A 25,486-nucleotide genomic window follows, 5' to 3' on the forward strand; every position below is an offset into this window, starting at 1 on the left:
AATCTAGCCAATGTTAAAAAAAAAAAAGGAAAATGAATAGAAAACAAAAATGCCCACTCAAAATTCAATAGTATGTTAATATGGCTTTGTTAGGATTCTGGGATTATGTTTTTCTTTTTTTTTCTCTATTTTCAAAATTAATTTAATTAGGTTTCACTGTTTTTCATTGGAACAAAGTAAAACACTTATATGGGGAAACCAATGCTAGCCATAAAAAATATTCTTCACTTTTTTGAAAACTATCTGATAAATTTGACAGGTGGTTTAGTCCTTTTCATGATTCATTGATTCATAAATTTATTCTTATATAGCTTTAAATAGGATAATAGCTGGCCATATTAGAACATTTTGTGTTGTTTCATTTTTTAATGTTTCTATTTGGTATTTTCACTTTTACAAAGTAATGCCTGGTGTATGTCCTTCATTACTGTCATGAAAAATATTTTGACCCCAAGAATGTTGTAACATGAGGGGGTCCTCCTCCCAGTTCCGCTCACCAGTTCCCTTATCTTGTGCTTTGCCAGTTTCAGTCTCCCCATTTCCCCTTGGCCCCATCTCACTGTCTGAGAATTAGTTTCCTCATAGTTTTAGCTCCTAAATAAATATAGATAATTTAATTCCTATCAGTATTTAATGTAACTAATAATAGCTATTATTGGTAGAAATAACACAGAGCAAAATTGACAACAGTAAAATCACACAGTAAAATTTGTGAACAAAATTAACAGAAGAATCAAATCTTAACAGATTTTATTTGATAAAATTAATAGAAAAATTATAGTGGGAGAAGCTATTCTCAATAATATTTGATATATAAAAATATCAGTATATCTTACCTTTAGTATCAATTTTAAATACAAAAGAACCCTAATAAATACTTTTGCTAAAATGAATAATGCAAAACATTGGAAAGTTTACTTTGCTGATCAAGGATTTAATGGACTAACTGGAGTCCACTCCAGATCATTCGGTATGTAATAAAAATTTGTCAATATTGGAGTAATTCTGATTAAACTATAGAGTAAAAATAACTTTAGGGTGAAAGTATCAGGGATCAAATGCTCTTGAGATCAAACAACGAAGTTAGAATATTCCATAAACTTCATCAAACTATACAAAAGTAAGATTCTAACTTTTAAAATTTAATTGGGCTACTAATGATAACTTGAGACATTTAAATCCTCTTTGTGGCCTAACAGAAGAAGGGTAATGGAGAGAAAGAAACTCACCCACGGATAGCGGAGAGAGAAAAGATTACCCTTGCTATAATATCTTTGGCCTGAAGAAAATTTTGTTACCCTGGAAATATGTGTAGCCTATGATGATCCTGTGTGACCTCAAGTCTCAATTTGAAGTTAAAATTAAGGTGGGAAGAATTAAGGTTAGAAAGTCTTCTCTAACCCCAAATGCTGAAAAGTCTGACCCAGTCATAGTTCAGAGAACCCCAGGGAAGAAAGAACCCAAGATGTCTTCAGAACATGATTCTCCATATATAATACCTTGTATAATGAACTATCCTCAGAATCTTCCTATGGAATGTACTGAAAATTTACTTTGCCTCTGCCCAAGAAAAAATATTATAGTGGGGCACCTGGGTAGCTCAGTTGGTTAAGGATCTGACTTTGGCTCAGGTCACGATCTCACAGTTTGTGAGTTTGAGCCCCGCATCAGGCTCTGCACTGGCGATGAGGAGCCTGCTTGGGATTCTCTCTCCCTCTTTCTCTCTGCCCTTCCCCGACTTGTGCTCTCTCTCTTAGAATGAATGAAAAAATAAAAAAATTAAAAAATAAAATAAATAAATATATATATATGTATGTATATATATGTATGTATATATATATATACATATATATGTATATATATATATAATGGGACATTTTTCCATATATTATAAACAAGGCCTTAGAATTTTTTTAATATAGATTATTTAAAAAATTAAAAGTAAAATAAAAGATAAAATTTAGATTATATACAGCTTCAGAATAGAAGTTTTCAAATTGTCAGTGCATTTGGTAATGCATTTCCTGTTCTGTTCTAACTTCTCTATTTGTTCTTTCAGATCTTCATACATCTAAATGACATTTACTCTGTGGTGGGAATCCCTGTGTTCAGGTAGATACTGTTCTGTGAGCTTCTGGTTTGTCCCTTAGAGTTTGTGAAAGTAAGAACTTTATGCTCTTATTTATAGTATAAGACATTGATGTAACAGAGCGGGGCTAAGGACAAAGCATCGGAGTTCTCTACTTGAGCCAGTAAAGTGTTTTCTTAGTACATAACGCATATGATTTAATCTGGCCAGTTAGAGCTCTAAAAGATTTGATTATAATCATGCACTGATTACATGATTCATACTGAAAAATTATATCTAATTATTTCTATTATTAAATGATTTTCACAGGCCCTTAGTCTGTTGGCATCTGGAGTTTTTATTTTTTTAAATTTTTTTTTTCAACGTTTATTTATTTTTGGGACAGAGAGAGACAGAGCATGAACGGGGGAGGGGCAGAGAGAGAGGGAGACACAGAATCGGAAACAGGCTCCAGGCTCTGAGCCATCAGCCCAGTGCCTGACGCGGTGCTCGAACTCACGGACCGCGAGATCGTGACCTGGCTGAAGTCGGACGCTTAACCGACTGTGCCACCCAGGCGCCCCAGGAGTTTTTATTAAAATAGAAAATACAACACATTTCTTAAAATTCACATTTACACATTCTACAAATTTTATTGCCATTCTTCTTTTATCGTGGGAGAGTATTTCCAACTTTTATTTTTATTTTTTAATTATTTTTTTAATGTTTATTTTTGAGAGAGAGAGAGTGAGTGGGGGAGGGGCAGAGAGAGAGGGAGACACAGAATCTGAAGCAGGCTCCAGGCTCTGAGCTGTCAGCACAGAGCCCGATGTGGGGCTCGAACTCATGAACTGTCAGATCGTGACCTGAGCAAAGTCAGACGCTTAACCAACTGAGCCACCCAGGCACCCCTATTTCCAGTTTTTAAAATCTACTGCAGGTATCTCTCTAATCTTGCAGGGTACTATATAATAATAAATGCAAATGATTCATTTCCTTATTTCAAAATATCTGTTGAACACTTACATAACAGGTATTTTTCTAGATGCTTTAGGAAGAGAGAGCTAGTTGGATGAAAACAGTGATTTCCAGTTCCTTGGAAGCATGTAGATATTGTTGGCATCTTGATGAAAAACATTTTATATGCACCTCCCTGTTTACGTAGTATAATGTGATTTAGATACCCTTTTTCTAGATTCTAGGCATGGAATATTTTCAAAGATTGTAAAAATTCTATAGGAATACCCCATTTTCCCTAAGCTCACATTTATGCATCCGTAAGCCCAAAGCAGGATGTAAAAAAAGAATGCTTAAGGTTATTGTAATAGCTTTTATCAAGCTTGCTTTTTCATTACATTGGAAAGATAGAAATAATAGTTTGAAAACCTCCATCAAATCTGGAAACATTGATAGTAGCAGTAATGAAGCAAAGGATAAAGTATGCAGTGGTACATAATGGAGGCCAGTGAACTCATCTGGGAGATGTCTGCTTCAGCCCTTCATTCCATAAATTATTTTAGACAATGCAATGTCATGCTTCATTTCATCTTTTGAGAAAGATGCAAATGAGCAAAAAGCAAACTTACAAAAGGGATTTTTTTCTAGAAAACAGATTTCAAGGGTTAGCATCCATTCAGCCCTACTTCCCATACCGCATCTCTATCACAGTATGTTCCTCTTGATGACTCCAGCAAGAAAAGGTCTATTCCACACGGGAAGACAGGGAAGTATATTAACACTTGAGAAATACTTCCCTCATATGTGATTAGATTTTTCTAAGTTAAATACCTAAGAGTTCAAATTTCAGTTGTCTTACAAATGTACCTTTCTGAAATACCACACTGGCTGGTCAGACGAGGTGCCAATGAAAAAAGGGATTTTTGTCATAAGGTTAAAATATTCTGTAACTTAGGGCAACGTAGTGTATGTGAGATGAATATATAAGGAGGAGGTCACAGATACGACAGGTTAATCAGTTTGTTTCTATCACACTTTTCTTTAACATACAGTAATATTGGGTACGTCATCAGGTTCTTTTCTTTGTAGGATTCCTTTGGCCAGCCGAGCTTACATCAAGACAGCAGGCCTGAGGTCTACCATAGCATGGGCACTGGCCTCTCTGGCTGAAATTCAGGTGAGGAAGTGTTTTCATCTTACGATAGCAAGGTCCTTTCCGTAATCAACTGATTGATGGGCATCTTGGTTGCTTCTTTGTTTTTCCCTTCTTTTCATTTCTTTTTCTTCTACCCTTCTCTTTCTTTTGCCATTACACTTCTGAACTGCTACAGCGATATTTTTATATATTGTTGAACTTCTGAGAGTGTTTTGGCTATGAAAATGCTGAGTCCAAAGATAGCTGCGTTTTTATGATTTCTAATCTTTTATGTCACAATCATGTGGTCTGTAAATCCTCCACTTCTTAAAATTTAAGTTTTTCTCTGTGACCAAGATCTTGATAATTTTTGTAAATGTTCTGTGGACATAAGAAAGTAATTTTATTTTTTAGTCAACAAATGTCTGCTATATTAATGTTTTACTATCTGCACAATTCTGAAAGAGGTATTTCAAAATCTCATCATGTTAACCGTATTTGCATTTTTGTTAGTCGTCAGCTGTGGTCTAGTTTGGTATATGCACATTTATGACTTACTGCTTCATCAGGAATGGTGCCTTTTCATTGTAACATAAAGTTCTCTTTATCTTGATTAGTGAGTTTCAACTTAAATTTCATTGTGTCTTATTAATAGTTTTTTAGTCCTTTCTTTTTCTTTGCATTTGCTGCATTTCTTTGCCATTGCTTTATTTTCAGGTTTGCTTTCAGTATGTTTTTTTGTTTGTTTGTTTTTTGTTTTGTTTTTTATACGAATACCCAGCTCTGTTTTTATCCCATTCGATGGTCCCTGTCCTCCAGGGAGGGAATTCAGTGTTTATGACACACACTTGATTGTGTTCCTCCTATTTTACTCTGTTTACAACTTCTGACACTGTTTGTTTTTACTGGTTTGATCAAGTTACTTGATAATCATTTCATTGCTCTCCTTGAGGTTGGAAATTATACTTTATTGTTCTGTTCCACTAATGGTTCAGGTTGCCAGCTCTCTTAATTAGACACGTGGGACTCTGCTGTTGCTTTAAAACAAGATATCAACTCTTTCCTGTGTCAGGACACTGTTTTTACCACCCAAATCCTCTAAGCTTACCCTCTTCCCTAGCACAGTATGAGGCCTCTCGAGTGCTTTTCTTCTCTTCTCCTGACCCCCCTTTACTCCTCCCTACAATGAGACCTTTGAAACGTTTTTGCACCCTTCCACTACCAGCCCCCAGCTACTAGATTGTAGTAAATTATTTATCATGTGTAAGAATTTTCCTTGCAATACACCCCTTGTGTTTCAAAAGTTCTTATTTAGCACTTACATTACACAGCCTGTCCTTAGTCATTAAGATATCACTGTGCACACAAACACACACACACACACACACACACACACACACACACACACTTTTTCATATAAGCAAAGACGTGTTCCAAGGTGTATCATTCCTCCCCACTGTTCTTCCCTGTTTGAGGTCTCTGCTCTGGTTTATTTGTCACTTGGTCAAAGTCTTTTCTTAGGCAATTTCTTCAAGTGTGGTGTCCAAGTAGTACATAGTCAGAAATTCCTATACAGCCACAAATTTGTTTTTCATCCTGGGGTACAGACCCATCTCGGCTGGCTTTAAGAGTTGTGTCAGTCCCCTGCCCTCAGAGGTCTGTAGACGCTGTCCCTTTGTCATTTAGCTTCCTGTGTTCCAGGTGAGCGGTATGTGCCAGTAGGATTTCCTTTTCCTTTAGAGCTGCTTAGGGGCTTGTAAGACTTTTCTCTTTAATCCTCCAAAGTTTGGGAATATTAGCAGGATATACTTACATATGTGTGTTTTCTATTCAGCCCAAGCTGAGTTCTAATTCTGGTTATACCACTTCCTAGAAAACTTTGGGCAAGATATTTATATTTAACATCTGCGTGCCTCAGTTTCTCATTTGCAAGATGAAAATAACAATCTCCTAGGATCATGTGAGGATTAAGTGAATTAGCATGAATTAAATGGTTTAGAACAGTGTGTGATATATAGGAGGTGTTTAAGTATTCGCTGCTGCTATGCCAGTAGTAAGTGTAATAATTACAAAAGTTATTGTTACTATTTCTCTGGCTCAGGCACTCTTTCTTTCATTATTTAATTATTATTGTCCCGGCTGTTTTGCTTTAGTGGCTTTTACCTTAAACTACTTTCTTTTCCTGCTTCCAAAATTATAAACACGTTAAGCCTCCTGGAGCTAGTCTCCCAAGTTGCCTATCCTCTCTCCAGAACATGGTTTCCGTCTTTCCATAGTTTGAGTCTACGTTTTGACTTATTCTTGAATGTTATCTTCCAGGCTATAACAGGAGTCATAGAATTATGTTCTCCTTTATTCATTGGAATGTTTTAGCTTAAAAATCATTGTTTTTTAGCTTTGAAAAGTTTTGTGTGTGTACTACATCTGAATATCTCCAGAAGCCCTTACCTCTTTTCTTCAGATACTTATCTATGTCCTGCAGGAGTTCTGTTTCATTAGATGTATGTTCAGATTGTTCTGTCTGTTTACTCTCTCACTACTGGTAGACCCCTACCCTTTAGATTTACCTTTTTTTTTTTTTTTTTTGGCTCACTGGGAGTCAATTGTGGTTACTAAAATATTTGAAATGGCTAAAATCCTAAAAGTGCTACAAAGCAAGTGGATCTGTGGCACTACCGGGCTTGGCAGTGGAAGGAGAATCTGTCAGCCGTGCTGAAAACTTTTTCTAGGTGAACACTTTTCTGTTCACTGGTCTCCCAGCAGATCTGTAGATCTCTGAAGACCAGGTTCTCCCCGGTTGCAGTGATTTCCCCGTCTGGGCTCCAGTGCTCGTCTCTAATCCCCCATCCAGCCTTGGCAAAGAGGCCCCATGGAGTTCCTTCTTCCAGGACCCAAACCAAGCCCAGGGCTTCTCTTGGCATTAGTTGCCTCTAGGTCTGAGCATCACTTGGGCTCAGGGGAAGTAAAGAGCTTGGAGGTGAGAGAAAAGAAGAAAGCTGCTTTAAGATTATCATGTTCCCAGAATCCATGATTTTCTTTGTTATTTGATTTTAATCTTTAGTCCAAATCTCTTTTAGTCTAAGGAGAGAGTTACCAAAACGCCAGTGATCTCACCACAGTTTATATAACAACATGTATATACGTGTGTGTGTGTGTATTATATAAATATAAATTTATATAACCACCTACAAATTTGAAATGTTACCTTTATCTTGATATAAACATCCATTTGTCCGAAAAGTAGAAAAGTAAATTAAATATATCCAAAGATGATGCTTGTTAAAATTTTCCCTTACTGTCAGTTTGCCTTGCCAGAACCGAGAGTAAGGAATGTTTCTCTAAATGTGACCACCAGCATCGGAATGTTAAAACATGTAAGAAGTTGCACAGCACAGTTGTTTTGGAGGAGTTTAGTCAAGACCCACAGTGTAAACGATCCCAGTACTCAGCCTTGATCCAGTCCCCTCTAGGGAGCATGGTACCCAGAGCAGTGCGTAGACAGCTCAACCTTGGGTAAGCCAGTGCTGTTAGCAGTGGGATCTAAACATGAGGATGTTAGATATTTTTCATGTTTACCACACACTGTCCTCCTTCCTACATATCCTCAAAAGGAAGGGGCCCCTGGGTGGCTCAGTCAATTAAGCGTCCAACTCTTGATTTCAGCTCAGGTCATGATCTCGTGGTTTGTGGGTTTAAGCCCCACATCAGGGTCTGAGCTGGCAATGTAGAGCCTGCTTGGGATTCCCTCTCTCTCGCTGCCCCTTCCCCACTTGTGCTTTCTCTCTCAAAATAAATAAATAAAACAAAAAAAAAAATCCTAATAAGGAAAACCAAGTTCTGTAAGTTTTAGTTATTAATATAAGCATACAGAAATACTTGTCTGCTTCTGCCTGTGTACCCAAATGTCACAGCAAGACAAGGTCCTATGATAACGTGAAGACATTTATAGATACTAAAGTCAGGTTACCTCATTCAGCGAGGACCATGTTGGAGAGGGGAAGAGCACAGTGTTTGACACATATCAAGATCTTAATAAAAATTAGTTCTCATACCATTGTTATTTTTGACTAAATTTTAACTAAATTCTTTCTACTTGCCGCCCCTTCGTGGGGGCATCCATAGGATACTCTCCTTAGAATTTCCTGCTGGAGCTTTCCCTCTCCTGAACGACATTGTGCTTCTTTCCATTAGGTGTCCTCTGGCTCTGACCGAAACCTGGCTGTCCATTGAGGGCTCTGCTTCCTCTATAGACCTATCAAGGGACCAAGGGCCTGGAGGTGGTAGGTGTCCTGCTTGAGCCTCTCTGCTCTTCTGCCCAGAACCTCTCTGTGCCTTTGAAGCACGTGCCGGGAAGTTATCCCAGTCGTAGGCAGACCTCTCTTCTATCATTTCTAACAGAGTATGGGCCACTATGCCTGTCATAGTTCTTTATGGTGTCAGAATCCGCTCTGTAACCTGACCCTTTAGTCTCTTGGCTTCCCTACCTCTGACGATCTGCCCTGCTCAGATCCTGTACCTCATCGTGCCCAGAGGCTGAATCTCAATTTCAAGAATCCTGCTCTTAGCCCCTTCCTCCTTCCCGTTCAGCTCCTCTGGTGTCCTGCCACACAGTTCCTTAGCCCCCGCAGGGGGTTAGTCATTTGCCCTCACCACCCTCCATCGCTCCTCACCCGTCCTCATCGCTGCTTCACGGCTTGGATTCTGCGTTCTACCATGACAGTCATTTCCTTGCCCACGCTTTTCACTCTCCTGCTCCTTATTTGACTTAAATACTGGAATCAGCAGAGAACGTCAGCGGGTTCTCCTCGCCGAATCTACCAGCATGCTGGAACCTGCACCCACATGCTTTGCCTCATCGCCATCACAACAAGGGAGCTGTCCTTGTTTCACTCCAGTGCTTAGGGACCGGACTCCATCGCCTCGTGCCCACTCGAGGACTTTCTCTCTGCTGCGCATGCCCATCAGCACATATACTTGATTTAGTATCTTGTAATTTAAGAAAATAGCCCTTTCCTGAACCCACATGCTCCTTCTCTGCTTCCCTTTACAGAAAAACTCTTAAAAATAGTTGTCCATATTTGGTGTCGCCACTTCCTCCCATCCCCTGTCTCCTGTGCCCGCTTCCGTCAGGCTGTCATCACCAACACGCCACTGACACTGCTCATCACACTTACCTGCTAGCACTTTGATACTGTCATCACTCTCCTTGTTGAAACATGTTTCTCCACTTTTTTTGGAACACCGCTCTGGCTCTCCTCCTACATCAGTATGTGCTGCTGTCAGTATGCAAGGCTGAATCTTCATCTACCAACATCTATACTTAGGAGATCACCAGGGTCCAACCCATAGACTTTTCTTTTTTAACTTCTCTCACATTCTCGATGACTCATGTAGTTCTGATGCTTTAAATATCGTTTATGACTAACACAGAGTGTTCCCAACTTCATGTCTGTAGCCTGAACCTCTCCCCTGAACTCCAGACCCATATGTTCAACAAATCACTTGACATCCGTACTTGCTCTAAGAGGCATCTCAAAATTTAACCTGTCCGGAACCGTACTCCTGTCTCCTTCAAAGCTTCTCCTCCCCATCTCTTCCCATCTCAGTAACAGGGAAGTCCATTCTTCCAGTTGCTCAGGTCAAAACCTTTAGTCATTTCCAACTATTGTCATTCTTTAACATTCCACATCCAGTCCATCCCATTGGCTCCACCTTTAAAATATATCTAGAATGTAACCACTTCTCATCACTTGTACCAATACCACTCTTAATTCAAGTCACCATCATCTCTTGCTGGTGTCCCCTAACTAGCCTCCCTTTTAACACTCTTACCCTTCTCTGGTCCATTCTCAGCAGAGCAGCCAGAGTGAGCCCTTTGAAGTGTAATGTCCTGTTACTCCTCTGCTCAGATCCTTCCAGTCATTTCCCATTCTTCAGAAGGCAACCAGAATCCTTACGGTACCTACAAGATGTGACGTAATGAGACATCCCTCCCCCAGAACGGGAAAAAATTAGTTTTTTCTCCAAATTTCCTGTTTTCCCAGGCACAAGTAGGATTACACTTTCTTCGCCCCTTCAAACTGCGTGTGTCATGTGACTGACATGCTTTAGCCCGTTAAGTGTTGGTGGAAGTAATGTGTCTCATTTCTAGATGGCACCTTTAGGAAAGTACACAATTTGTCATGCTTCTTTTTCCCCTCTGATGGCAGTGCTCTGGATGGTGACCACTTCATGAGTTTGGCTTCCAGAAGCCCCAGATGTCCTTCTGTGGAGATGTAGCATTAGCTATGTGTTGTTTTAAACCTCTGAGATTTGGGGATTGTTACTACATGCAGCATAACCCAGTCCATCTTTTTTTTATATATATATTTATTTATTTTTGAGAGAGAGAGACAGAATGTGAGTGGGGCAGGGGCAGAGAGAGAGAGAGACACAGAATGTGAATCAGGCTCCAGTCTCTGAGCCTTCTGCACAGAGCCTGACACGGGGCTCAAACCTACAGACCGCAAGATCATGACCTGAGCTGAAGTCGCGACGCTTAAACGACTGAGCCACCCGGGCGCCCCATAACCCAGTCCATCTTGACGGAATAGCCTATCTCTAATGTGAACACCACATTTTCCATCTCACTCACTGTGCTTTGGCCACACCAGTGACCTTCCTAATCTTCATACATGTGGAGCATACACCTACCTTGTGGCTTTGACCACCTGAAATTCCTAATAAAGTGTAAAAAGGAATCTCTGCTCTTGAAATGTTGATTCCTCAAGTTTTAGGTTTCTTTTATAATATATATTATGATAGACTGAATAATAACAAATCAGATTTCTGTCTACAGGCTGGTGCATTTGTTTTAGATCCAATGTGTGGACTCGGAACAATACTTTTGGAAGCTGCTAAAGAATGGCCCGTAAGTACTCACGTTTGGTAAATCAAGCAGTATGTTTACTTTAATCATTATATGTATTTTCACTGACCAGTTATTTATAAGTAGATTGTCTATTCAGGAGTATTAGTTTTGACTACATGAGTTGCTATGTACTATTGTCAAAATGGATTATGAAGGGTTAATTAAATCACTGTTTCATTTCTTAAACAACTATTTAGGAAATTGTATTTTAGGGAATTTAGGAAAATGTGAGCAATTTCAATAACTAGTCATGGCAGATTATGATAATCCCCAAATTCTTTAGGCATTTGTTACTGGAAGATATACTAATAGTTTCTAAAAATTAACAAAAACTTCTAATTTTTTACTATTGAATATCATTTTAAAGAAATACTACAAATTTGTTTTAACCTGAATTAAGAAATCTATTAAATTCATTTTCATTTATTTGAGAAAAAGCAAGTAGGTTTTCTTAACTATGTAAAATGTCTGATAGTCTTATTTATACTTAAAATATGAATTTCTTTCCTCATAGGATGTATATTATGTGGGTGCTGATGTCAGTGACTCACAGTTACTAGGTGCATATGACAATCTGAAAGCTGCAGGCCTTAAGAATAAAATTGAGTTACTTCAAGTTTCTGTTATAGGTAAGATATAAAAAATGCAAACATTTGGGGAAATGAACATATGTAAATATACTTAGAATCATAATATTAAACAAAATTCACTTTCCATATGTAAATGTTTCCATATGTTGAATTCTTTGGGGCTAATACTTGGTTGATTTCCAATACTATAATTATAACTTATTTTTCAAAAGGTTATTAGTACCAACATTTATATAGTATCCCTAAGCATTTAAGTGAAAGGCCCTTTTTTTTTTTAATGTTTACTTGATTTTGAGAGAAAGAGAGACAGAGTACGATCAGAGGAAGGGCAGAGAGAGAGGGAGACACAGAATCCAAAGCAGGCTCCAGGCTCTGAGCCATCAGCACAGAGCCCAATGCAGGGATCCAAACCACAAACCACGAGATCATGACCTGAGCCAGAGTTGGACACTTAACCAGGTGGCCCACAAGTGCCTTTTTAAGATGTGTTTGTTGTATGTGAACTGTTCTCATATCATAACCACAGACCACTTAATATAGGGATAAAATAAAGAGGACAGAATCATCATCATCATCATCACCTTCTTTGGATTTCTTTCAGATAAACTGAAATGTTCTGAATTATCTTATCTTTCTCTTGCCTCACATTGGACAGTAGTCCTGTGGTATATAGGAATGAGGTAACCAGCCATCCCTGTCTGCTAAACCAATACTTCCAGGGCTAAAACTAGGCAAGTCTGGGGCAAACCAGGATAGTTGGTCACCCTGTGAGGTAGAGGGGAAATCAGCAGTGTTGGGGAATCAGCAGTGACAAACAGACTAGGAATCAACTCTACTGAGTCCAATCAAAATAATATTTCCCTAAGACCCATCCATCTAAAATGGTGTTTAGACCATTTTAGATAAGGCTTAACATTCCTTATTTTCTCCCCTTCCCCTAGTACATCTTTCTCCCTTAGAAACGAGCACATTTAATTCCCAACTAAGAAAATGGCATTCTCTTAGTAGATGGTCCCAGTGTTAAACCTATAATCTGGAGGAACAAAATAATTGTTTAGAAATTTTTTAATGTGGGGGTGCCTGGGTGGCTCAGTCGCTTGAGCATCTGACTTCGGCTCAGGTCATGATCTTGTGTTCTGTGAGTTCAAGCTGCACGTCGGGCTCTGTGCTGACGGCTCAGAGCCTGGAGCCTGCTTCTGATTCTGTATCTCCCTCTCTCTCTGCCCCTCCCCAACTCATGCTCTGTCTCTCTCTGTCTCAGAAATAAATAAACATTAAAAAAAATTTTTTTAAAGAAATTTTTTAATGTAGTGGAGGAATAATAGAGTATCAAGAAGAAGATATTAGGGTAACTATGGGTAAAAACATAGTAAAGCAGCCCCAGAGGAGAAGGTGTATTGGGGTTTGGGTTTTTTTTATTTTTTTTTAATTTTTTAAAATATAATTTATTGTCAAATTGGCTGACATACAATGTGTACAGTGTGCTCTTGGTTTTGGGGGTGGATTCCGGTGATTCATTGCTTACATACAACACCCAATGCTCATCCCAACAAGATGGTATATTGTTGATTGAGATCTCAGAGTCGTTTGCTGCCAACGACTGTTTTTTCAACCTTTCTGTCGAGGTTTTTAATGGGATAAGACGCAGGTTTCCAGAGGAAACTAAGGGGTGAGGAGGCCGAAATCAGCTTTCATGAACTCTAATTTCTTTCAGAAAGCTATTTGGGGGAGGGGGGTACTTGCAAGAGGACTGGACTGGCTTCATCAGTTGTTGCAGTGCGGTGGTTTTTCAAACCCTTTACTATCTCCTGAGCCTCGGGCGCGTTGGGAAGGAAGTACTGAGCTGTCTGTCTGTCCTCCGCCACAACTCCATTTTTATCTGTTTTCATGTGGGGGGCTTTTCCCACAAGATTTCACTTTAAAAACAAGCAAAAGGCACAGTTGTCTTAAAAATAATAATAAAAGTGTTAAAAACAACGTTCTCTATGGCACCAAGGAGTCAAATAAATTGTAGTTTTTGGAAGGATCAGTCTAACTGCCACGTCAAGAATAGACTACAGCAGGGAGGATGGAAAACAGGAAACAAAGAAACTAAGTACAGGATGGAAACAGGAAACAAAGAAACTAAGTACAGGCTAGTGCGATAATCTGGTAAGAAATGATGGTGGCTTGGCCCAAAGTGCTATTCGTGGGGGTGTTGAGAAGAGGTCAGATACACAATTTTTGAAGGTGGAGTGAGCAGGATGTGTTGTTGGATTGAATGTGGCATGTGAAAGAACAAGAGTGACGACCTAAGCAGCTGGAGGGTGGGGTGGCCACCCTCGGAGTTGGGGAAAACTGCTGGGGAACCAGTTGGAGTTTTGGAACCTGTTTAAATTCCACGTGATCACTAGGCACCTAGGGGAGAAGATGTCAGGTTAGTAGCCCCACCCCCAGATCTGGAGTTTAGGGGAGAGGTGAGGCATCAGCAGCATAGTAACGTTTAAATCCAGGAGATCACCTCAGGAATGAGGATAAATAGAGAAGGGAAAGCACTTGGGAATAGAAGTTGTGTGTGGTTTCTCCACGCCAGCTGCTGCTGTAAGTGCACATTTCCCTAAACCATTGTCAAGACGAGGTATTATCATTTTATTGCAGTTTTTTTAAACTGCAAATTTGATACATTTTTCAGACTTACTTGTCCTTAATTACTAGTGAGATAAAATATTTTTCACATTACGTCATTTGTAGATTTTTCTTTTGCAAATTAATTGTTTTCAGGGTAACACTCTGGAGGAAAGAATAAACCATCTATTTTAAATTGTTTCATCATCCTAACCTTTTAATGTTAAATTTCAGTCTAGAGGGAACCGTATATATCTTGTGTGCAAAGGGGCCAATATTAACTAATAATTCGCCCTTCATAACACATCTCTGCTTGAGAGGTGGAATTGTAGCTGGATCCAAGTGTTTATTTTTCTTCGCTAATTTGGTTTTACGTTTCAAAGCTTTAATCATAAACACAACTTAGAGTGGGGAGACCCATGAATTGTTCGACGTTCACAGGTGTGAGGATTTCACATCTTTTTACTATAGTAAGTAAGAGCATGTAAAGACTTCAGAATCAAACAGACCAAGTATAAATCCTGGCTCCACCATTGTTTCTTTACTCTGTGGCCTTCAGCAATATCCTGGACCTCTGTATTTTATCATCTAGAGTCTGAAGGTAATCCCTGCGTCATAGACCCTGTGGTGAGGATTTATCACATAAGCACACAGAGCACATTGCCTAACACGCAGCATGATTAAGGACCTCTGTAAACATGGAGATGTCTGGGAAGTTAGTAATATTCCCGTTGTGATTTGTTTCTGCAGAATCACTATCTTTGTTCTCTTTGTGAGCTTTAATGACTATATCTTTTCTACCTTTTTAGTAACTTTCACCTTACAACTTTCTACTAGTATAAAAAGAGATGATCCTTTAATATGCAGGAATTGCATGTGTTTATTCCTAAGTTTTACTTACGAAAATTTGGAACCAAATGAGTATTATGTTGCAGGCTATCTTAGGAACTAATTAGTCATTGGCTAGGCTTTGTTTTCTGTTAATCTATAGTTACATATACATTCCTAGGATAAGATGGAGAGCTGTAATATATACAAATTTGAGCAAAAGAAACACGTATATAAATTAATTAAAATGACAAAATTGTTGACAGGTGAGAAAAGGAATGTTTTCACTCCTTTCAGTTAGACATTCTATAGCCTGTCACACATTACTTCAGTGAGAATTTATAACAAGCTTATTGCCAACAACTGTGCTTTGTTCTTAGGTGTTATTCATTTCCACCCTTGTAGGAATAAGGCATGCTTTTTCAGTACACCCACAAGCTGCCCGTAATGTAGTGGCTGCATTTTCTTTCATATCAGTGTGTTTTTCTCTAATTCCTCTCCTGCCCTTGCTGGCCTGGGCCCTGGTGTTCCATCCACATGTCTTGTGCCTGTGCCGAATTTTGCAAGATTCATGAAGCTGCCAGGCTCTGTGTTTGGGAAATCAGAAGGAAATGTGGGAAGTGATGAGTTAGGTGTATGTAAAGTATGTTGAAATAGGGCATAAGAAGCCTACCATATTGAGTGATTGAGTGTTTTCTTTGGTACAGTGGCCTTACAGTTTATTGTATGGTATCCTTTCTTATTGTTTGGCAACACTTGTATTCTGAAACAAACTTTTTCAGCATTAATCAGTTCTTAAAAGCATATGTTTAATGAGAAAGTGAATACAGAGTTGCCATTTTGTAAGAAAGCTGATGAACACATATCTCAAGTAAAATGTTTGTTGACATTTATCATCCGCTGGGAGGGCCATGGTGATATCACTGACCAAATGAAACAGATCTGTGTATAGAAGTGTGTAGCATTTATTCCAAAACATTGCAGGTATTTTAAGGGGACAGAGCCCAAAGACAGCCATTTATCAAATGCAGCTAAAGAAAACGCATTTAACTATCACTCTGGAAAGCATGACTTTTCATTTAGATCAAATGACTATTCTAAATTAATTTTGCTCATCTTCAATACCAAGTTTTCTTATGTACATAAACAAAATGAAGCTATAGCTATTAATTTGTTGGTTCCATTAGTAGAAGACCTTTGCAGACAGTTAAATGTTGCCAGTTTTGTTTCAGGGTTATCAGATGCTTCGAAAAGAAAATCCATAGGGGTACCTGGGTGGCTCAGTTGGTTGAGCATCCAACTTTGGCTCGGATCGGGCTCTCTGCTGTCAGCGCAGAGCCTGCTTCAGATCCTCTGTCTCCCTGCCTCTCTCTCTGCCCCTTCTCTGTGCACATTTGCTGTCTCTCAAAATAAACATTTAAAAATAAATAAATAGGGGCACCTGGGTGGCTCAGTCGGTTAAGCATCCAGCTCTTGGTTTCGGCTCAGGTCATAATCTCATGGTCTCATGAGTTCGGGCCTCATGTCGGGCTCCACATCAGGCTTTGCACTGGCTGTGTAGCCTGCTTGGGATTCTCTCTCTCCCTCTCTTTTAGCCCCTCTCCCATTCACACTGTCTTTGTCTTTCTCAAAACAAATAACTAAATAAACTTTAAAATAAATGAAGGCACAAAAAGATATCCTGAAGGCTCTTAAAACCTATTGGAAGAAAATATATTAGAGCCATAATTCTGAGTTTTAAGCAGTTCTTACCCATTTTTCTTCTGGCAAGAGGGAGAAATAGAGCAGTTCTTTTGTTCAGGATATACCAGTATTTTACATTTTTTTCATGTTCTTGAGTCATCCTGCAGAGTCGTACAAAAGGGATGAGTTTTATATATTTGTTTTGAGCTATGTTTCTATTTCAGAATCTTATCTCCTTAGCTACAAGCAAACTCTTTGTTCACAGGCCGTTCAAGGCATTTAATAATTGAAAAGATTTAATGTGTTGAAAATTATGGGTCAGGTGTTCATGATTTCAGGAGTTTCCTCATCAGAAACTCAGGAGGTAAGGCCAACAGTCTGTGTTCTACCAACCCTCCAGTCAGTTCTGATACGCACTACATAGTAGGTTTGGGATGAAGGGAGCGAGACTTTGCACTTATGGTTCCCAGGAGATTCTGATGCTGCCGGTGTCCCCTGGGGATGCTGCGCAGGAGGGATGGCTGCAGCCTTGAGAACCGCAGCTGGAGGAAGAGCAGGAAAGAGGCCCACCTGGAAGCGGTGGCCCTGCTGGGCATTTGAGGAGCCGTGAGAAGGATTCTGCAGAGCTGCTTTGAGGGATTCTGGCCCGCCGGTCTCCACCTGGCCGTCATCTGCCTGTACACCCAGAGAGGACATTGTACATAATCACCACAGTCATCGAGTGCTCACTGGGTGCCAGGCACTGTCCTGAGTGCTTTCCATAAGTGACCTCACTTGTTAGGACCCTGAGATAGGTACCCTTACCTCACTTTACAGACGAGGAAACTAAAGCAGTCATTTCCCGAAGTCCCACTGCTGGTTAGTGGCAGAGCCAGATGCAAACCGTCTAATAGCAGGGCCTGCCCGCGCTCTCAAACACATCAGCAAAAACTTGCTTTATGCTCTATTGTAAGATAGCATCGCTTAGTTCTAGAACTTTTTGAAAAAAAATTATTCCATTTAAGTTTATTCCTTCAACTTCTAAAATTATTTAAAGCAGTTTAGCAAATTATATAATACAGAGTAGGAAAGTTGCAAATAAAAATAGAGACTGACAGAAGAAAAAAAAATGTTACCAAACCTGACCAAACTGGGCAGCTTGTGTGTGTGTGTGTGTGTGTGTGTGTGTGTGTGTGTGTGTGTATGTGTATATGAATGCAAAAGAAAGATGTGGACTCAAACTCTAGAGCCAACTACTGCATGGTTTCTCCGGTATAAAACATCTGATAACCATGATTGCCTTCACTGTACATTTACCTTGAGTAGCCCTGCATAAAGTATAGAAACGGTATTTAAATGTACGTGTCCTGTAGCAACATCCTAAAACTAAGTGCATGAAGCTAAAATATGACCTGGAAAAAAAAAGAATTCATGTCTAGCTTTAAGAGAATATTATCCTGAGACTTTTTTTCTGACGACCTATTATTTTTTCTACTAATCTCAAGTAAGGGTTAGAACTAGGAAAGATCATCAAGTGTTCCTTAGACTTTCCCCGATAATGGGATTTTTTGTTTTGTTTTTAAATTTCCAGCCAACAAAAATGTATATGGTATTTAGAAGAGCAAAGGTTATTTGAATTGTATTCTGTTCTCACAGAGTTAAATGCTATTCAAAAAACGAAAATTGGGACATCTACCTTATGAATATACAACTAATTTACATGATGGGTGGGAAGTAAAATAAGTAGAAAGTGAAAAGTACACTCAGAAAATGTGGAAGTTAAGATTATGTGTATGACCTGGGAAGCTAATTTCTGAGAAATGTAAAGATGAGAAAAAAATTCAGATTCAGTAATCAAATACTACATTTAATTTTGTTTAGTAATAATGTTCATTTTGTTGATTATTCGTTTTTTAGCCTTTTCTCTAGCCTTAGGATTTATGTCAATGTTCTTAACCTTTGGGTCTCCTTTAAAATTTCAGCGAAAGCTAAGATCATCTCCCTTTTAAAAACACACAGATATACACATGCAAAATTTTATATGTAAGTGTGAAGAAGGAAATGAAAGCATATAATTTGTAAAAGTTTTTTCTAGACAATTTAATGTGTTTCTTCTGGGGTCTGGCAACTTTGTATTCATGTAATATGTTTAGAGAATTCAATTTTCTGATTAATTTAAGATTTTGCTTAACTTATGTCGTATTTTATCGTAACAGAAAAACCAATTTTCAAAGAACAGAATCTAATAACTTTATCATTTATTTTTTAGTTGAAAAGCCTTTCAGGAACTTATAATTTCTTGGAGACAATGTTAGCAACCCTAAATTGTACTTAATATGCAAAAATAATTCTCCATACTTCAGTTTTCTCATATTTAGGTTGTAAATATTTGAACTTAATGTAACGGGTTTCTCTGGTTTTTGTGTTTCAGACTTGCCATTGCCTTCAGAAAGTGTCGATGTTATTATTTCTGACATTCCATTTGGGAAAAAGTTTAAGTTAGGGGAAGACATCAAAAGCATTCTACAAGAAATGGAGAGGTAAATTTTGAGTTTATTTTCATGATTTTTGAGTTATTGGTCATTTAACTGAAATATATCCTAGTTCTTCAGCTAAGATTTGATTGCATTTTAGTAATTTCCCAGAGTTTTTGTACTTAAATTTTCTAAGGTTTCAAATCAGAAGGTTATCATTGAAATAGTTATTCTGTATCATCTTATACTATATTAAGTTTTATTCCAAAAAAGGTACTGAGTTTTCATTATTGGCTAAAATTCGAGTATCTAGATTAGTGACCTATATTTTAATTACTGAGGTAGGTAATTTACATATTATAAACCTCACCAAAACCCTGCCTCCTAATGTGTTAATCGGCCACACTTTACAGATGAGAAACTGAGACCCGGAAAGATGAACTTTCTCAAGATCACAGCTACTAAACCCCACAACAAAATTCACATGAGGAGCATTCAGTATCATAGAGAGGCTACAACACTGCTGATTGTAAAATGAAAATTTAGAGGTGTTATTCATGTCAGGGTGTCTAAGGTTGGCCTCAGGGAATATAATTCAGGGAAAGTATTTCTTTGAGAAGTTCAAACAGTGAAGCCTGAATATATATTTTTCTGATCATTTAAGCTGGTAAAGGAGAGAACCTAGAACACATGGAGGAATAAATAGATATGACCAAGAAGTCAATTCATTAAATTGTCTCAGTTGGACATTTGATAGAGCAAGACAATGTAAATGGTCAAGAACCTGTATATAAATAATGTCACCAATAGAAAAAATGAGCCATGGGTTTTGGATGGAGAAAATTCAGTGTCAAGGCTGACATTCTGTAGGGAAAATTAAAGACTTAACTTTATATGAAGACTTGACATGAAGTCTAAGTCCAACTAAGAACCGTCTCACCTCCATCTGGTGAACTGGATGCTCCACACTTTTTTTGGATTATCTTATTTCTAAGCAACTTCCCCTATCACACGGTTACCTAACCTGAGATCTCTTTCTGGGCACCACCTATAATTCAGGCCTGCACTCCCTTCTGCCTGATAACACCTTCCCCTCAAGCAGATTTTGCAACCCTGACTTCATATTAAAATCATTTCAGGGGCTTTTGAAAAACAGTGATGCTCATTCTCCACCTCTCCAGTTTAATGGGTCTAGAGTAGAACGTGGGTGTATTTCTTAACCACTCCCAAGGTGATTCTGTCCTGCAGCCTGTGTTAATAACCGCAGCCTTTGTGCCCAGTAGGTAATTCACCAGCCACACTATTAAGTCAACTCATAGTGAAATACTAATATGTGTAAGCAGTGACTAATATTTAACCTGAAACTTCCCAGAAGATATTCAAGATTCCCCCCATAATTTCAATGCCTCAGTAGGATCAGTTGAAAAGTGTATGTATTTGAACATAAGGAACTCCTATGACCACGCTTCCTTGACACCTGCCCACAGCCTTTATGGTTTGATTTTTCAGTTTTTATAGTTGGAGGTTTTATATAGGCAGTGGAGCCTGATATAGTGGAGTTCGGAGACAAACTTGTCTTGATTCACTGATTTTTTAGATGAGGGAAAGCTACTTAAGCTCCTGATATCTTTGTTGGGTGTGGGGGAGATTCCCTTTAACTCTTGACCCTCTAGCTGTCACCTTGTCTCCTTACCTATACAACCAAACTTACTGAAAGAAGAGTCTACACTTGACATCTCTGCTTCCTCACCTTCCAGTCCCCCTTCGATTCTGGCAGACCAGCATTTTCTCGTGTCCTCAACTAGGATTGCTGTCCCCAGGTTCACTGAGGACCTCTTGTAATCCTAGTCACCCGTTCATCCTGTAGCATTAGACGCTGTGGAGACCATTCCCGTCCTGAAAGTGTGCACCTTTCACTTCCATGCCATCACTGTTGTCCAGACTTTCTCCCAGGATTTTGTTCCATGGCCCGTCCCTCCTCTCTCCTTCCTTAACTGTGAAGCCTCTGTTCCTGGGCCCTTTTTCTCTTCTCACGCTAACCTGCCTCCCCAGGTGATGTCATTCACCATCACAGCTATATCTACCGTGTGCTATTGACAGCTCCGAAATCTCTACCTGGAGCCCTGGTCTCATCGCCTCCAGGCTGTATATCCAACTGTGGATTGGAGCTCACGTTGCCCTGTTCCTGAGGTCCCTCAGCATATTCCAGACAGCCCTCTTTTCCTCCCTCCTCCTCCCACCCCTCTGATTCACCCTCACGCTGAATTTCTTTCAGTGCCTCCTCCTCCTCACTTCTTCCTTTCTGCTGCTTTTCTGCCTCCAGCTCCCTGCCTCGCTCCAGCCCCTCGCTGTCACTTGGCCTGGCTTGGTCCCGCTTGTCCTTAACTCATGGTGCACATTTGGGACCCAGCTCCTGTGTTCCCAGGGGACCTCGTACTTGCCTGGAGGGTGGCATCGCCAGCCTCTGTAACTCTCCACTCGCCTCTCTCCCGCTTTCAGTAATCTCTTTAGCAACTCCGAGGACTGTGGTTGGGCATCACTTTTTCCACACAGAAGTGCTCTGCAGAATTTGGTCAAGTGATTGAGCAATTCTCCTCAACAGGCTGACATTCTGAGGCCTCCCCTTTTCCCTTTCTGAGCTTCCCCGTTGTCATTCCTTTGTCCACGTCCTCACTCTTTCCGGTGCTTTTCTTCTGCCATCAGCCTAGTGTATGCTGATTCTATAGGATTCTTTCATCCGCCTTTTCCTTTGTACAATCACTTATTAGAATGTGACTATGAATTACTTTGAGGCTTGCCTTTTAAGTAGAGTAAAAATAGATAATTAAAGCAGATTTGTGCTCATGATTCCATAATTACTATAATGAATATGCATTATGGAAGATACTACCTAATTATCAAAATCCTTGTGTTTAAATAGATAAAATTAAATTTCAAATTAAAAACCCCAAATATTTTAAATAAAGTGGGATTGTTTGTTGTCTAAAAAGAAAGAAGTACTCATACCAATTACCATTTTTTTTTGTCACAGGGTGCTTCACGTTGGCGGAGCCATTGTATTGTTGCTTAGCGAAGAGCACCACAGGCGCCTTAAAGATGGCAAACAGAGCAGCATCCCTTTGAATTCCGAGGGCAGCCACACAGGTGAACCTTCAATCGAAAAGTGCTTGAAGCCTGGAGGAAAAACTGGCACATCAGAGACAGGGTCATCTTCTTTCGAAGCCAGTAGCCAGGAGTGCTTAGACAAAACACCACCCTTTGGCTCTTTAGTGCCAGTGGAATGCCACAAAGTTAGCCTTGGGAGAACAGATGCATTCATATGCAAATATAGGAAGTTGCACTCTTTGGGACTCTAGCAGCCTCGCTACTGCAAGCCGGTTGGAGTCCTCGCGTGTCAGCCAGCCGTACAGCCGCGAAGGTAGTTGTCATAGGATCTTGATGGGGCCACAGAGTTCCAGGGAAGCAGACTCCCCTGGGGTCAGGAGGCATGGCTGCTGGACGAGTTGCAGCTTCATCCTGGAAAGAGCTGAAAGTTGCCAAAGACCGGTGAATGAATACTCCTACTAAAGAACTCTCAAACTATGAATTCTGTTGGAATGTGAGGAGTTGTGCCCCGCCTGCAGTTTCTGAGAAGGAGCTGCAACTTGGAACACAAATTTTCAGAGGTTCACATAAAGTATATTGCACTCATCACAAGGTTGATATTTTAACTATCAGGGTTTTAAAAAAAAAATTTTTTTTTAACATTTCTATTTATTTTTGAGAGACAGAGAGCGAGGGAGACACAGAATCCAAAGCAGGCTCCAGGCTCTGAGTTGACAGCACGGAGCCCGATGCGGGGCACTCACCAACCGTGAGATCGTGACCTGAGCCGAAGTTGGATGCCTAACTGACTGAGCCACTCAGGCGCCCCCAACTATCAAAGTTTTTTAAATGTGGAAACTTTGATGTGTTACTTCTTTTGATATTAAACTTGATTTTTAAGCCGGTAATTTTCTTCTCCATTGGAATGAAAATAATTTTTATTTGCAATACCTTTTATATGTCCCATATGTCCCTTTTATATGTCCCATTTTATAATGTAAAACATTAATGGGAATAATAGCAATAAGAATCCAGCCAGTATCCTCCAACATGATAGAAAATAAAGTTTGCTCTTTTTCTAAAAACATTAATAAATGTTTTTAAATGTCACCTCTCTCTTATTTAAATGAAATGCGTTCCTTGTGTTTACAACTTGAGAAGAAAATCTTCTTAATAGAAAGTTGATGCAAATATGGTTTTCATTTTTTTTTTTCAATAAAGTAGTCACTTGGGTTCTTGGCGGCTTTAGTACTGTTTGAACAACCTTTCCATGTTTAGGCAATTTCTCACCTTGTGCATCCCACCTCTCCAAAGCAGAAGCAGAAAACTTCTTTTCCAGCTAGGGTGTGGCATGTAACCTTGGCCCAGTATCAAGCTAGGCCCACCAATCAATCTGGGGCTAGTGGAGCACCTGTGATAAATGAAATTTACTTAGTTACTACCTTACTGATCTGAAAGCAATTCACAGTAACCCCAGCAGGACCTAGCCTATCACATACTCATACAACAAATATTTATTGCACAGCTATTATCTGCCAAGGCATTGTTCACATCTGTGAACCAGAGATACTTGCCCTCAGAGGACAACACTCTAGTAGGGGAGACAGGGAAGAAACAGTAGACATAATAATTTATTTGATGGCTTAGAAGGTGATATGTGTGGGTTTGGGGGAATGAAAGTAGAGCAAAGGTTTGGGAAACACAGGAGGATGGGGATAGAAGTGCCTTCCATTTTTAAATAGCTCAAGCCTCGTTGAGAATATGGGAGTTGAGCAAATACTTGAAGGACATGGAAGAGTGTACCAGGCACATGGAACAGCCAGTTGCAAAGGCCGTAAAACAAGAGCCTGCCTGATGTATTTGAGGAGCGGCAGAGAGGAAATTTAGCCCGAGCAGAGTGAATGAGGGGGAGAAGGAGAGGTTGGAGATACGTGAGTGGCAGGTGGTGGTACCAGGCTGGTTAGACCAAAGGGGGTCTTAAAGACTTCTAGCAGGACTGACTTTGACTTAAAACTATTGGAGGGGTTTGAACAAGTAGAAATCTAACCTACATTTTACAGAATCACTGTGACAACTGTATTGTGGACAGGCAAAGGTGAAAGTAGACCCATTGGGAGTTTTTTGCAATAATCCAGACAAGAGAAAATGGTCACTTGCCCCAGGGCTGTGGCAGTAGACGCAGTAAGAGGCAGCTAGATACTGAATATATTTTGGTTCTTAAACCAGCAGGATCTGCGGATGTGTTTGATGTGTGGTGTGATAGGTGGAGAGGAGACAGGAGTGGCTCTAAGATATTTGGCCAAGCAACCTGAACAGTGCAGTTTCCATCAACTGATGGGGAAAGGCTGCAGAGGGGGCAGGTTGGGTGTGAGAAGGCAGAAGCTCATTTTTAGACTTGCTGACTTTTGAGATGCGCATTAAATATCCCAGTGGGGGGTGTTGAGTAGGCAATTGAATACAAGAGTCCAAAGTTCTTAAAGTTCTGCCCTGGAGATATAAATTTGGGAATTTTCAGCATATTGGTGCCATGCAACTGGATGGGATCGCTGAAGGACTAAATGGAGGAGAAGGAAGAACAGGGGTTCCTCCAACACTAAGAGGTCAGGAGAAGGGAAGGGGTCTGCAAGGGAGACTGACAAGGAATAACCAGTGAGGCAGGAGGAAAAGGAGTGGTTGCCTGGAAGGCAAATGAGCAAAGGTCTGGAGGAGGAAGTGACCTATTAAGTACTGCTAGATAAGATACTGGAAATTGACCCTTGGATTTAGCAATGGGAGTTTTGGTGGAGTGTGGAAGGAGCAAAGTCACCCTGGGTTGGAATTAAGAGAAAATAGGGGAAGAGCTGGAGGTAATGAGTACAAACAACTCTTGCAACTAGTTTGCTGAAAAGGGAGCGAAGAATGGAGTTAGTAGGTGGGTTAGGGATGTGGAATCAAGACTTTTCTTTTTTTTTTAAGATGGGAGAAGCAGCAACATGTTTTTCATATTGAAGAGACTGCTCCGAGAAAGGCAAGAAATTCATGAGGTAGGAAAAGGATAAATGCTGGAGCAGTGTCCTTGAAAAGGGGGTTGGAATACATTCCACACATGGGGGAATTAGCGTTCGATAAGAGCATGAATAATTTCTCCATGGTTACGAGTGGGAAGGCGGCACACAGGCATTTCTGCAATAACGT

At 39.7% G+C, this 25,486-nt stretch overlaps 1 protein-coding gene across 5 annotated transcripts in view; it reads left to right on the forward strand.

Moving 5' to 3' along the window:
* The window catches only part of THUMPD2 (THUMP domain containing 2), a 40,009-nt gene that overhangs the window by 12,360 nt on the left and 2,163 nt on the right, over positions 1-25,486 (forward strand). For 3 of the 5 annotated variants that reach the window (XM_047853521.1, XM_047853519.1, XM_047853522.1), the window contains exons 5-11: positions 2,060-2,112; positions 4,115-4,202; positions 10,999-11,070; positions 11,585-11,699; positions 19,186-19,294; positions 22,260-22,372; positions 25,268-25,335. In XM_047853521.1, coding sequence (XP_047709477.1) covers positions 2,060-2,112; positions 4,115-4,202; positions 10,999-11,070; positions 11,585-11,699; positions 19,186-19,294; positions 22,260-22,372; positions 25,268-25,335 — 618 coding nt within the window. Of the gene's footprint in view, positions 1-2,059; positions 2,113-4,114; positions 4,203-10,998; positions 11,071-11,584; positions 11,707-15,629; positions 15,727-19,185; positions 19,295-22,259; positions 23,541-25,267; positions 25,336-25,486 lie in introns of those variants that run through there. The other 2 variants (XM_047853520.1, XM_047853523.1) reach the window with 2 other exon arrangements.

This window comes from Prionailurus viverrinus, chromosome A3, assembly GCF_022837055.1.
Source record: "Prionailurus viverrinus isolate Anna chromosome A3, UM_Priviv_1.0, whole genome shotgun sequence".
Classification (NCBI taxonomy): Eukaryota; Metazoa; Chordata; class Mammalia; order Carnivora; family Felidae; genus Prionailurus; species Prionailurus viverrinus.